This window comes from Carcharhinus amblyrhynchos, unplaced genomic scaffold, assembly GCF_965287045.1.
Source record: "Carcharhinus amblyrhynchos unplaced genomic scaffold, sCarAmb.v2.hapA scaffold_671, whole genome shotgun sequence".
Lineage (NCBI taxonomy): Eukaryota > Metazoa > Chordata > Chondrichthyes > Carcharhiniformes > Carcharhinidae > Carcharhinus > Carcharhinus amblyrhynchos.
In genome coordinates this window covers 65,001-80,000 of record NW_027650411.1, presented here as the reverse complement: position 1 = coordinate 80,000, position 15,000 = coordinate 65,001, and the positions used below count along the sequence as shown (strand labels likewise).

Here is a 15,000-nt window from a genome sequence, read left to right as displayed (position 1 = left end):
ACCATTGATGTAACAATTCCCACTAACCCACATACACACACACACACACACATACACACAACCCCCCAGTCTTAGACTGTTTGGGATAGGGTGGGGGAGGAGTGGTTTTGCAGGACAGTGAACCAAGTGAGGGGGTGGGGAGAGGGAAAGGTGGCAGACTCGGTGATGCTCTCGCAGTTGAATAGTCCCAGCACACACTCATTCACACACACACACACTGAGAGGACTTCATGCATGTTTGAAGTTTTAAAGTTTATTTATTAGTGACACAAGTAAGCTTACATTAACACTGCAATGAAGTTACTGTGAAAACCCCCTAGTCCCCACACTCCGGTGCCTGTTCGGGTTACACTGAGGGAGAATTTAGCATGGCCCAATGCACCCTAACCAGCACGTCTTTCAGACTGTGGGAGGAAACCGGAGCACCCAGAGGAAACCCATGCAGACACGGGGAGAACGTGCAGACTCCACACAGACAGTGACCTGAGCCGGGAATCGAACCCAGATCCCTGGCGCTGTGAGCAGCAGTGCTAACCCACTGTGCCACCATGCATGAGGTACACATGGACTGTATTTGAGTTGTGAGACTTCTTACTACCTTCTTTGACCGAGCCAGTTTTGTATCCACCTTGGCAGCTCACCTCTGATCCCATGTGACTTCACCTTCTGCACCAGTCTGCCATGAGGGACCTTGTCAAAGGCCTTACTGAAGTCCACGTAGACAACATCCCCCGCCCCACCCTCATCAATCATCTTCATCACTTCCTCAAAAAACTCGATCCACCCCTTCACAAAACCATGTTGCCTCTCACTAATACGTCCACCTATTTCCAAGTGGGAATAAATCCTGTCTCGAAGAATCCTCTCCAATAATTTCCCTGCCACTGATGTAAGGCTCACTGGCCTGGATTATTCTTGTTACCCTTCTTAAACAAAGGAATAGCATTGGTTATTCTCCAATCCTCTGGGACTTCCCTGTAACCAGTGAGGATACAAAGATCTCTCTCAAGGCCCCAGCAATTTCCTCCCTTGCCTCTCTCAGTATTCTGGGGTATATCCCATCAGGCCCTGGGGACTTGTCTATCTTAATGTTACTCAAGACCCCCAATACCTCCTCTTTTTTGATCTCAACATGACTCAAACTATCTTCACATCCTTTCCTAGACTCATCCCCCACCAAGTCCTTCTCTTTGGTGAATACTGATGAAAAGTACTCATTTAATACCTCACCCATTTCCTCTGGCTCCACACATAGATTCCCTCCCTTGTTCTTGAGTGGGCCAACCCTCTCCCTGGTTACTCTCTTGGTCTTTATATATGCATAAAAAGCCTTGGGATTTTCCTTAATCCTGCTGGCCAATGCTTTCTCGTGACCTCTTTTAGCCCTTCTTACTCCTTGCTTAAGTTTCTTTCTACTTTCCTTGTATTCCACGCTTGCTTCGTGTGTTCCCAGCCTCCTAGGTTTGACAAATGCTTCCTTTCTCTCTTTGACTGGGCTCACAATATCTCTCATTATCCAAAGTTCCCAAAACTTGAGCTCTACCCATATTGCCTCGCTGTATGAACCCTCCGATGTGTCCTCCCGAGTACAGCTGTGATATTCTCCTTAACCAGTAGTGTAACTTCCCCACCCCTTTTACATCCCCCTCTATCCCACCTGAAACATCTTTATCCTGGAATGTTAAGCTGCCAATCCTGTCCTTCCATAAGAACATAAGAAATAGGAGCAGGAGTAGGCCATCTAGCCCTTCGAGCCTGCCCCGCCATTCAATAAGATCATGGCTGATCTGAAGTGGATCAGTTCCACTTTCCCGCTTTCTCCCCATAACCCTTAATTCCCCTGTCTATCAAAAACCTATCTACCCGTGACTTAAATATATTTAGCGAGGTAGCCTCCACTTCAACCGGCAGAGAATTCCAGAGACTCATCATCCTTTGAGTGAAGAAGTTCCTCCTCAACTCCGATCTAAACTGCCCCCCTCCTTTATCTTGAGGCTGTGCCCCCTAGTCCTGCTATCCTTTCTAGGCGGGAAGAATCTCTCTACCTCTACCCTATCCATCCCCTTCATTATCTTACACGTCTCTATAAGATCCCCCCTCATCCTTCTAAACTCCAACGAGTACAGACCCAGTCTATTCAGTCTCTCTTCATAGTCTAACCCCCTCATCTCCGGTATCAGCCTAGTGAACCTCCTCTGTACTCCCTCCAAGGCCAAAATATCCTTGCACAAGTGCGGTGACCAAAACTGCACACAGTACTCCAGCTGCGGCCTCACCAGTACCCTGTACAGTTGCAGCAAGACCTCCCTGCTTTTATATTCTATCCCCCTCGCTATAAAGGCCAACATCCCATTTGCCTTCCTGATTTCCTGCTGCACCTGCAGACTGGGTTTTCCCTTAACCAAATCTCTGTAATGGCAACAACATCATAGTTTCTAGTGCGAACCCAAGCTCTAAGTTCATCTGCCTTACCTGTTACACTTCTCACACTGAAACAAATGCACTTCAGTCCACCAGACCCTCTCTGATTAGCAACCCCACCCTGCCTGCTGTTTCTCTGAGTCTTACTGGTCCTCCCCGCTGATTCCCCTTCTGCTAATCCACCTTTGCTTTGGTCCCTCCACCCCCGCCCCCCGCCACACACACAAACTAGTTTAAACCTTCCCATTTGACACTAGCAAACCTCCCGGCCAGAATATTTATACCCTTCCAGTTTAGATGCAACCCGCCCTTCTTGTACAGATCCCACCTGCCCTGGAAGAGACCCCAGTGATCCAGATATCTGAAACCCTCCCTCCTACACCAGCTGTTTAGCCACATGTTGAGCTGCACTATCTTCCTATTCCTAGCCTCACTGGCACAGGGAGTAATTCTGAGATTACTGTCCTAGAGATCCTGCTTTTTAACTTTCTATCTAACTCCCTAATCTGCTGCCGTAGGACCTCATCACTCTTCCTGCCTGTGTCGTTAGTACCAACATGTACCACCACCTCTGGCTGTTCACCCTGTCCCTTCAGAATGCTTTCTGTCCATTCAGAGACATCCTGGACCCTGGCACCAGGGAGGTAACACACCATCCTGGAGTCTCCGTCACATCCACAGAAACACCTATCTGCACCCCTAACTATAGAGTCCCCTATAACTATTGCTCCAGTGCTCTTTATCCCTCTTTGCTTAACAACAGAGCCAGTAATGGGGCCACTGTTTTGGCTGCTGCTGCTGTTATCCTCTGATAGACCATCTCCCCCAAACGGTATCCAAAACAGTGTATTGGTTAGAGAGGGGGAACAACCACAGGGGATTCCTGCACTGACCGCCTGCCCCTTGTGGCAGTCACCCATCTATCCCACACGGGATTAGGTGGATTGGCCATGCTAAATTGCCCCTTAGTGTCCAAAGATGTGCAGGTTAGGTGGATTGGCTGTGCTAAATTGTCCCTTAGTGTCCAAAGATGTGCAGGGTACGTGGATTGGCCATGCTAAATTGCCCTTTAGTGTCCAAAGATGTGCAGGTTAGGTGGATTGGCCATGCTAAATTGTCTCTAAGTGTTTGGGGGATTAGTTGGGTAAATATGTGGGGTTGCAGCAATAGGGCCTGAATGGGACTATGGTCAGTGCAGATGTAACGGACCGAATGACTTCCTTCTGTACTGGAGGGATTCTATGACCTTCCTAAAGTGTGTCACCCAGAACTGGGCAGCGATATTGCAGATATGGCTGACCCAGTTTATTTATTAGTGTCACAAGTCGGCTTACATTAACACTGCAATGAAGTTACTGTGAAAATCCCCTAGTTGCCACATTCTGGTGCCTGTTCAGGTACACTGAGGGAGAATTTAGCATGGCCAATCCACCCTAACCAGCATGTCTTTCAAACAGCGGGAGGAAACTGGAGGAAACCCATGCTGACATGGGTAGAATGTGCAGAGTCCGCACAGACAGTAACCCAAGCGGGGAATTGAACATGGGCCCCTGACGCTGTGAGGCAGCAGCACTAACCACTGTGCCACCCCTCAAGTGTCCTATACAAGTTTGACTTCACCTCCTTGTTCTCATTTCCCCCAATCTCTCTTTGTAAGACAGTCCCATCACCCCTGGAACAAGTCTGGTGAAGTGTCAGTGCGCTGTCTCCATGGCTGTGTACAGTGCTCCAGGAGTGGTCTAACCAAGCTCCAAGACAAATGAAGCCAGACCTCGCTACTCCTGTACTCAAATCCTCTTGTGATAAAGCCTAACATTCCATTATTCTTCTTAATAGCTTGCTGTACCTGCACGTTACTTACATCTGTACATCAACAATTTCTAAGTTGCTACCTCACACTTTTCCACAAACTCTAACTTTGTTCGTCAACATCCAAGCCTTTTGTGAGTCTCTGTGCGTCACATCGACCGTTTCGCCCTAATCAACCCTCTCTCTTTTGATTTGATTTATTATTGTCACATATTAGGATACAGTGAAAACTATTATTTCTTGCGTGCTATACAAAGCAAACCGTTCATAGAGTACATAGGGGAGAAGGAGGGTGCAGAATGTAGTGTTACAGTCATAGCTAGAGTGTGGAGAAAGGTTAACTTAATGCGAGGTAGGTCCATTCAAAAGTCTGACAGCAGCAGGGAAGAAGCTGTTCTTGAGTTGGTTGGGACGTGACCTCAGACTTTTGTATCTTTTTTCCAATGGAAGAAGGTGGAAGAGAGAATGTCCGTGGTGCGTGGGGTCCTTAATTATGCCGGCTGCTTTTCCCAAGGCAGCAGGAAGTGTAGACAGAGTCAATGGTTGGGAGGCTGGTTTGAGTGATGGATTGGGCTACATTCACGACCCTTTGTAGTTCCTTGCAGTCTTCGGCACAGCAGGAGCCCAGACCAAGCTGTGATACAACCAGAAAGAATGCTTTCTATGGTGCATCTGCAAAAGTTGGTGAGAGTCGTAGCTGACATGCCAAATTTCCTTAGTCTTCTGAGAAAGTAGGGCTTTAACTATAGCGCTGGCATAGCAGAAACCTGGCCACAAATCAGTTTAATCACCGTTCCTCCCCACCCCATCAAACTCAGCCTCATGTCCCTGCCTCAAAGCTGCATGGCTTCCCGAGTCTGCTCCTGACTGGGATGTGGAGAGTTAGGAAGGAGGGAGGGTGGCAGGGAGTGACAGCTGGATCATCATTTCCTGACAGATGGAAGATTGGTGTCCGACGTGCCACAGCTAACCCTCCCCTGTGGACATATTTCTGTTTTCTTTCTTGGCAACATTACTTATCCCTGATCCTCTGGAAATAGAAACACATTGTCTAACGCGCTTGGGCAAGGTTTAAAGAACTCTGGCACAAGACATTGTCCTTCTCTCCCCACCCCTTCTTCCTCTAGCTTCCTGTCAGTGACGACTTGAAATTGGCCCGGTTACCACCTCCCCTCCTCCAACACCAACCCAGGAGGTGATGGCCCTGAGGTATTATCGCTAGACTATTAATCCAGAAACCCAGCTAATATTCTGGGGGACCCGGGTTCGAATCCTGTCACAGCAAATGATGGAATTTGAATTCAATAAAAAATATCTGGAATTAAGAATCTACTGATGGCCCATTGTTGGAAAAACCCATCTGGTTCCTTTAGGGAAGGAAATCTGCCGTCCTTACAATACTCCAGATGTGGCCTCACCAACTCCCCGATAAATCTTCACTGCACTCCCTCTCCCACCGTCGCACACTCACTCTCTCCCCCTCCCATGCTGTCCCTCTGTCTTAGCATCCCATTCTCCATCCTCCTCCAGGCTGTCCCACTCACTCACTCTCCTTCACACACTCTGTCGCACTCTCTCTCTTACCACGTTTCCCCCCCCCCGCCTCTCTCTCCCCGCCCCACACCTGCTCGCTCACTCACTCTCACGCCATGTCCCCCCTCTCCCATGCCATCCCATTCTCTCCCTCTAAAATCCTGCGCTGCCGGCATCAGAATTAAATACCAGGCGACAGACACCGGAGATTGAAATAATTTAACTTTTTATTTGACAGCAGGCGAGGCAGGGGGAGTGATTCCTGCTTCGGGAGGGACAGGGGAGACAGGAAGGTGGATGGGAGACTTGGTGAGTGGTGCCCCTCACTCTGAGGCGGACGGGGACAGAATGATCTTCTCTGGGTTGTAGTAGTTTTCAGCGATGGGGGGCAGCCCCTGAGCTTCCCGCTGTTTCAGCTGTCGCTCTGCCTCTCTGCGAGCCCACTGCCGCATCCTGGGGGGAGAAGGAGGTTAAAAAGAGAGGAATCGTTCAGCGATCGTGTTTCGGGATCATCGGGAGAGAAGGTGGACTTCACTCGGCCTTGCGTTCACCAGGGGAGGCGGCGAGAAAGAGGCCAGCTCTTTGGCTGCAGAAGGCATCGCAGGAAGGTCTCAGCTTTGAGCCTTCCAGCAGCTGCAGAGGGACACAGTCAAGAGATGTTCAGGATCCACCTGCACTGCTCTCAACGACAAACATTCTGGGGAAAATCACTGCTCCAAATGCTGGCTGCAGCTGAGGGGCCCCTCGCTCACCGCCAGGTTCCAAGATAATAGACTCCACGGTTCGGCCCCAGAACGGCAGCTCCAGCTGCCCAAAAACACAACAGCACTGGGGGGGGGGGGCCAGTGCCGAGGCAGCGCCGCACTGGGGGAGGGCCAGTGCCGAGGCAGCGCCGCACTGGGGGAGGGCCAGTGCCGAGGCAGCGCCGCACTGGGGGAGGGCCAGTGCCGAGGGAGCGCCGCACTGGGGGAGGGCCAGTGCCGAGGCAGCGCCGCACTGGGGGAGGGCCAGTGCCGAGGCAGCGCCGCACTGGGGGAGGGCCAGTGCCGAGGCAGCGCCGCACTGGGGGAGGGCCAGTGCCGAGGGAGCGCCGCACTGGGGGAGGGCCAGTGCCGAGGGAGCGCCGCACTGGGGGAGGGCCAGTGCCGAGGGAGCGCCGCACACAGCCCCTCAAGGTCCCTCCCCAGCTCCCTCAGCAAGGACCGGGGTTGAATGAGGTGCCAGCAAGTGGGTGATGAGGGCAAGCGAGGGCTGTTTTGCTCTGGCGGTAGGATAGGCTGCAGCTCAATGCCTTCTGCAGTCAATCAACTGAAACTTGAGGAACAACAGGACTGTGAGGGGGTAAATGCATGTCATTAGCAGGCAGTAAGAAGCATAGGGGAAAAGGTGAGGACTCAGCTCAGTCTCTCTGTCTTTGCTGTGTTTAGGAGCTTCCACAGAGAGAGAAAGAGACAGAGAGAGATAGAGAGACGTCAGGACATTGAGATACACTGACGCAAACTCACGAAAGCAGGTTACAAAAATATCACCTCAGGAATCTATTTCAGGAAAGTTGCGTGAATTAGCAACAGGAAAACAAAACTTCACAATCTTGCTCGGAACATCACAGACACTGCAATTCATTCAAAACAAACGGATTCTTACAGCACTGCCTAACACTATCGCAACTGGATTTCATTCCTAACAACTACCCAATTCCAGCACCCTCCTGAAATCCCTCCCTAACACAGGGTGCTGGGGGGAGAGGGGTTACTGAGTGATACTGGAGTGGATAGGAGTGCCGAACTATTAGAGGGTCAACCTGAGAGGGAGAAAGAGAATGAATGAAAGAAAGCATGAGGGGCTCAGAGCGTGCAGGCGAGTCAGCAGGGTGGTGAGAGACTACAGGAGGCAGAGAGGGAAGGAGGGAGAGTGCGACGGAGAGCCACCATCCACATTCATCCATCAGATATGCTCAGTGCTATATTCGGAGCTGCGATGCGGCTTTGGGAACAGAGGATATGGGTCACAGCTTCACATAGCCAACCTCTTCACCCATAACCCAGTTAAAATAAAAACAACTCCATAATCCCAATTTCACAAGCAAAAAACAAGATCCAATTTAATGGGAGGACAGAGAGCTTTACTCTGTATCTAACCCCGTGCTGTCCCTGTCCTGGGAGTGTTTGATGGGGGGACAGTGTAGAGGGAGCTTTACTCTGTATCTAACCCTGTGCTGTACCTGTCCTGGGAGTGTTTGATGGGGGACAGTGTAGCGGGCCTTTATCTGTAATATGCTCCATGTGCTCTGGGGGCATGGCACTGTGGGAGGGTCAGTGCTGAGGGAATGCCACACTGTGGGAGAGTCAGGGCTGAGGGACATGACTAGCCACAGGCATGATGCCACCCAAAGAAACTAGCCTCATAAACAAAGCACGGTTGGCAGAGGGTGTCTGGCAAAAAAGTACCAGAGTGGCAGCTGGTAATCTGGGTGAGACTGGAGGGTGTCGGCAGCGCGCACGGGTGGGGCTGGAGGTTGGGGCGGGGGGGGGGGGTAGTGTAGGGGAGCGGCAGAAGTGTTGAACGAGAATAATTTTAGTCAGATCCCAGCTGGTTGTTCAGTGGGTTATTTACGATGGCCTTGTTCCTCACTCCCGCAGCGCATCACAGAGCCTCAGCAAGCAAAGCTTCACCATTGTCTATCTGCTAGCTTGAATAGCATGTTAATATCCTGACAGGAGAGGCTGTTATTAGGCAGAAATGATTGAGTGTGGAGCTATTTAAGGCTTGCAGCTGTCAAACTGTACACTGCCTAACTAGAGCAATTGAACGCATAAACAAACAATGCGGGTGCGCTCAGGCGCCAGCACAGAGGCGCGCACAAGCACACGCGCGCCAGGGCACAAACAAGCACACTCGGCCCCTGGCCCAGACAAACACACATACTGTATCCCTTGTGTGCGCCCCCACATTACTTCCTCACACACTCACCCTCGCGCACACTCACAAACCCGTGCACACTTGCACACGCAATTCCAGCACCACAAGAACCGAGGGACAAAGCAGCCCGTGGAGCTCCACCCGAGCCCACCAACCAAAACAAAGCCAGACTCACCCATGGTCTGGCAGGTAATAAACAAAAACTGAGCCCATCACAATCGCCACTGAGATGCCAAAGAAAAACGTCAATCTCATGTTCCAGACGTCAACCACGGGGTCCGAACTGAAGCCATGATACTCGGGATTCTGACACAGAGAAGGAGAGAGGAGAAGAATTAATGACAACATTTACCTCAATCTATTCCGCAGCCTGAGCAAGGGTCAGTTTTAATCTCCCGCCACAGAGCCCTCAGGTACAGCAGGCAGGAAAGAAGGGAAATGGTATGTTGGCCTTCATAGCGAGAGGATTTGAGTACAGGGATAGGGATGTTTTACTGCAATTGTACAGAGCCTTGGTGAGGCCACACCTGGAGTATTGTGTACAGTTCTGGTCTCCTTATCTGAGGAAGGATGTCCTTGCTATAGAGGGAGCACAGCAAAGGTTTACCAGGATGATTCTGGGATGGCAGGTCTGTCATATGAGGAGAGACTGAGTCAGTTAGGACTATATTCACTGGAGTTTAGAAGAGTGAGAGGGGATCTGATAGAAACTTATAAAATTCTAACAGGGTTAGACAGGGTAGATTCAGAAAGAATGTTCCCGATGGTGGGGGGAGTCCAGAACTAGGGGTCAGAGTTTGAGGATAAGGGGGAAACCTTTTAGAACTGAGGTGAGGAGAAATTTCTTCACCCAGAGGGTGGGGAATGTGTGGAATTCACTCCCACAGAAAGTAGTTGAGGCCAAAACGTTGTGATTTCAGGAAGAAATTAGATATTGTTCTTGGGGCTAAAGGGATCGAGGGATATCGGAGGGGGGGGGGGGGTTCAGGATATTGAATTTGATGATCAGCCATGATCAAAATGAATGGGGGCGCAGCTCAAAGGGCCGAATGGCCTCCTCCTGTTTCTAGTTTCTGTGTGGAGATTAAATGCAAACTCAGTATGAATGCCTGGAGTTTGGACGGTTACAGGGGCAACTTGATCAGGAATTTGAAATATTTCGGAGGGGGATTGGTAGTGTCAATGTGTAACTCCTCCTGTTCCTGTGTAACAGGCCTGAGAGAGGGGCTGAATGGCCTTCTGTTCCTGTGTAGCAGGCTTGAGAGAGGGGCTGAATGGCCTTCTATTCCTGTGTAGCAGGCCTGAGAGAGGGGCTGAATGGCCTTCTCCTGCTTTTGCTGTCTCTACACCACTTCCAGAATGCAGAACAGATGGCTCCTGGAGCAGACGTATTTATTCACAGCATTTTCCAGCACTCGCTGGTTAAGTACAGCTGAATTTATCCGCACAATTCCTGGGGGATGCCTATCTGGATCAGGCGTGGACAAAGCTGGCAAAGATTCCGGATCCCCTGACAGTTCCGTGTCCCACTTTTCTCTCCCTGGACCTCTGTAACTGGAGCGCGAGGAACACGGATAAATATGGATGAAGGCACACTGAGCACCCCGGATTCAAGCAGACAGAAGTGGCCACACTCCTTCAGCTGCTCAGACACCCCCTTTCCACCATCCCGAAACATTAACGCTGGGTCTCACAGCGCTAACTGATGGCGGAGGAAGTGGACGGAGCCCCTCCAATCCACCTGGGGTAGGTGCGTTAGTGCCAACCTCGCCAGCCCCTGCATCCATCCCCAAATCCCAACAAGTTATCCACCGCAGAAAGCATCACAGTTAATTCAGCTCCCCACAGAGAGAGGTGGGGGGGAGGCAGCTGCAGATATTCGACATGGCGGGGCATCATTAGCAACCTGGTGACGTCGATTGACCTGTTCCACGATGGCCTCCCAAGTTCAATAGCCCCTAGGCTGGCGATCGGGAAGGTGAATCTTGGCACCCAACGCTGGTCCCATCAGCGAGGAGGGAATCACCGGTCCCCATTGGATGATCAACCATGGTGGGGGGGGATTGCCTGGCCTATTGAGAAATCAACCTTGGGGGGAATCGCCAGTTGCCATTGGGAGATCGACTTTGTAGGGGAGGGGGGAGGGGAATCGTCAGTCTGCACTGGGTGATCAACTGTGGGGAAGGGGGCTCACAGAGGTGTGCCTATTCCTCAGGGTGAGGCATCACCGATCCCCACCCCCACCCCTACCCCTACCCCTACCCCTCTCCCTCCCCAGTGCTGCTGAGCTGATGGACTGAGGAGAGTGTCACACCCTGAGTGTTATTCAGTAAGGTGAGGAATCACAGGGAGGGGGTTTGGGGGATTTTTAGGGTGTTTTAATGGGAGGGAATTTATTGTAGATTTTTTTCAGGGGTTTTAAATGGAATTTTAAAGGTTTTGGGTGTTTTGCATCGAGGGTTCAATGGGATTTAAGGGGTCTTGTCACTTCACTTTGTCACACAAGTTTTAAGGGGGGGGGTTGAGATGCTATTATAGGGTTAAGGAGTTTTGGGGGTTTTAATTGGATTATTCGGGGTTTTTAATAGGACTTTTAGGAGTTTTCCCCATCGCACAAGTTTTAAGAGGGGTTGACGAGGATTTTTTGTGATATTAAGTGGATTTTTCAGGGTTTAAAATGGAATCTTTAGAAGTTTCTCACGTTTTAAGGCTTTTTTGGGGGATTTTTTGCAACTTTGCCCTCTCACCTTGTTGTACAGGTGTTCTGACCGTGGGTTCAAGGTTGACCGTATTTCAAGGTTCTTACGGGTTTTGGGAGTTATTTCGGGTTTAAGATTTCTCCCTCACCTTGTCGTACATGTTTTAAGGGGGGCATTTTGGGGGTGAAAGGAGGGGTTTTTGGGGGTTATGATTATTTCCCCCTCACCTTGTCATACAGGTTCAGGGAGTATTTTAGAGATTATAGAGAAGTGCTTGGGGTTTTTTAATGATTATTTTAGGATATTTCCCCTTCACCTTATCATACAAGTTTTGGGGGTGGGGGAGACATTTTGGGGTATTTTAGGGGTTGAAGAGGAATTTGTGAGGTGACTTTGGGGGTATCTCTGGTCCACCTTGTCATACAGGTTTTGGGGGGTATTTTGGAAGTTATAGAGGAGTTTTGGGGGTTAATTAGGGGGTTTTGGGGTTATTCCTGGGTTATTTTCCCCTCACTTGTCATACAGGTGGGTATTTTGGGGTTATAGAGGAATTTTGGGGTTATTTTGGCAGTTTTAGGGAATTTTTAGGATTATTTGTGGGGTTTTAGGAGATTTAGGGTTATTTTGGGAGTTTTAGGGGATTTTTAGGGTTATTTGGGGTTTTAGGATTATTTGGGGGTTATTTTGGGATTATTAGGGGGATTTAGGGTTATTTAAAGGGGATTTAGGGTTATTTTGGGGTTGTTACGCCGTTGTTTCAGAAGGGTGCCAGGCAAAAGGCGGGGAATTATAGGCCGGTTAGTTTAACGTCTGTGGTAGGTAAAATGTTAGAATCTGTCATTAAGGAGGAAATTGCGAGGCATCTTGAAGGGAATTGCTTGATAGAGCAGACGCAGCACGGTTTCATTAAAGGGAAGTCGTGTCTGACAAATTTACTGGAGTTCTATGAGGATGTGTCTAGGGTGGTGGATAGAGGAGAGCCGGTGGATGTGGTCTTTCTAGATTTTCAGAAGGCGTTTGACAAAGTGCCTCACAAGAGGTTATTGCAGAAGGTCGAGGGACATGGAGTTGGGGGTAGGGTGTTAGCGTGGATAGAGGATTGGTTGTCAAATAGGAGGCAGAGAGTGGGGGTCAACGGGTGCTATTCGGATTGGCGGATGGTGACTAGTGGAGTGCCCCAGGGGTCGGTGCTGGGGCCTCAGCTTTTTACCATTTATATAGATGATCTGGAGGAGGGAACCGAGTGTAGAGTGTCGAAATTTGCTGATGACACCAAGATTGGGGGAACGGCAAATTGTGCGGAGGGTGGGGAGAGTCTGCAGAAGGATCTAGATAGGCTGGGCGAATGGGCCAGGAAATGGCAAATGGAATTTAATGTTGGCAAGTGTGAGGTGGTCCACTTTGGTAGGAAGAATGGTAGGAAGGACTATTACTTACGGGGCGAAAAACTGCAGCAGGCGACGGTGCAGAGGGACCTCGGGGTCCTTGTGCATGAGTCACAAAAACCCAGCTTGCAGGTGCAGCAGGTGGTCAGGAAGGCGAATGGGATGCTGGCCTTCATAGCGAGGGGGATTGAATATAAAAGTAGGGAGGTCTTGCTGCAGCTGTATAGGGCATTGGTGAGGCCGCAACTGGAGTACTGTGTGCATTTTTGGGTGCCGCACCTGCGCAAAGATATTTTGGCCTTGGAGGGAGTGCAGAGGAGGTTTACTAGGCTGATACCGGAGTTGAGGGGGTTGAGCTATGAGGAGAGGCTGAATAAACTGGGCTTGTACTCGTTAGAGTTTAGAAGAATGAGAGGAGATCTCATTGAAACGTATAAGATGATGAATGGGATGGATAGGATAGAGGTGGAAAGACTCTTCCCGCTCAAAAAAGACAGTAGGACTAGGGGGTACAGCCTCAAGATAAAGGGGGGGGGGGGGGGGGGGCGGTTTAGAATGGAGTTGAGGAGGAACTTCTTCACTCAAAGGGTGGTGAATCTCTGGAATTCTCTGCCCGTTGAAGTGGTGGAGGCTGCCTCGCTAAATATTTTTAAGACGCGGGTTGATGGGTTTTTGATAAGAGAGGGGATTAAGGGTTATGGGGAGAGGGCGGGAAAGTGGAACTGAGACACGACAGATCAGCCATGATCTTATTGAATGGCGGGGCAGGCTCGAGGGGCTAGATGGCCTACTCCTGCTCCTATTTCTTATGTTCTTTAGGGGGGATTTGGGGTTAGGGTTATTTGGGGGTTATCTCCCCCTCACCTTGTCATACAGGGTTTGGGAGGTATTTTAGGGGGTTATAGAGGGGTTTGGGGGTTATTTGGGAGTTTTGGGGTTATCTCCCCTCACCTTGTCATAGAGGATTTGGGGGGTATTTTAGGGAATTATTTTGGGAGTTTTGGGGGTTTTAGGGGTTATTTAGTTTTGGGGGCTATTTATGGGTTTTTATGGTTATTTTGGGGTTATCTCCCCCCTCACCTTGTCATACAGGTTTTAGGGTGGTATTTTAGGAGGATAGAGAGGTTTGGGGGATATTTTAGGGGTTTTAGAGGTTATTTGGGAGTTTTGGGGGTTATTAGAGTTATTTGGGGGTTATTAGAGTTATTTGGGGGTTATTAAAGTTATTTGGGGGTTATCCCCCCCCTCACCTTGTCATACAGGTTGACCTCTGGCTGCTCGGCGTCCCCGTATCCGAGCGGCTGGTGCTGAGGGCCGGCCAGAGCGGAGGCCGAGCCCGGGGCTGTAGCCGGGGCCGAGGCCGAGGCCGGGAGGGAGTTGCTGAGCAGCCGGCGGGAGGCCGGGAGGCAGCAGCGCCGCAGCGAGAGCCGGAGGAGCAGCGCCGCCATTTTTCGCTGCTGGGATCCTGGGGGGAACCCTCCCCTTTAATCATCCCCGCCCCCTGCCCTGACTGACAGCAGTTTCAACCAATCGCAGCCCGCGCCACCTACACCCTGACCAATCATCGCCCACATAGAAGGCAGAACGTGGCCTGACGTTAACGACGGGGCCTTAAAGGCACCGATCCCCCGGCTCCCAATTGGTATTTGGCCGACAGAAAATTACCCAGAAAAGATGCCTCAGCTGCACTTTATAGCCACTTCTCTGGCCACTCGGCCTCTTCACTGTCAGGGGCTAGGAGGGGGATATGCAAGATCTCAACTCCTGGAGTGGCTACGGTGGTTCTGTGCCAGAGCCTCACCAATTTACAATAGTTACAGCTCAGGAGGAGGCCATTTGGCCCATCAGGTTGGCACAAGCTTTCCAAATGGGCAGCTCAGCAAACACCATTACCCTCACCCCGCCATCTCCTCCTGCACATTTTAGCAATAATATTTACTGCGCCCCATTTCAAAATCATGCAATTGTGATTGTGCATAAAAAGACCATTTGGCCTGTGAACTCTGCCCCAATTCTCCAACAGAATATCCCACCTACATCCTATCCCCCTAACCCCACATATTTACCCTAACTAATGCCCCTAACCTACACATGTTTGAGTGTCCAAAGATGTGCAGGTTAGGTGGATTGGCCATACTAAATTGCCCCTTAGTGTCCAAAGATGTGCAGGTTAGATGGATTGGCCGTGCTAAATTGTCCGTTAGTGTCTAAAGATGTGCAGGTTAGGTGGATTG

The 15,000-nt window shown here is 50.3% G+C and overlaps 1 protein-coding gene across 1 annotated transcript; it reads right to left on the bottom strand.

Annotated features, from left to right (window-relative positions):
- Positions 1–5,972: 5,972 nt before the first annotated feature.
- ndufb11 (NADH:ubiquinone oxidoreductase subunit B11) lies at positions 5,973–14,237 on the bottom strand. The gene is made up of 3 exons (XM_080184311.1): positions 14,017–14,237; positions 8,858–8,988; positions 5,973–6,216 (listed from the first exon to the last, which is right to left on the bottom strand). The coding sequence occupies exons 1-3, from the start codon at positions 14,212–14,214 to the stop codon at positions 6,087–6,089; spliced, it is 459 nt and encodes a 152-aa protein (XP_080040437.1). The 5' UTR covers positions 14,215–14,237; the 3' UTR covers positions 5,973–6,086.
- Positions 14,238–15,000: the final 763 nt, after the last annotated feature.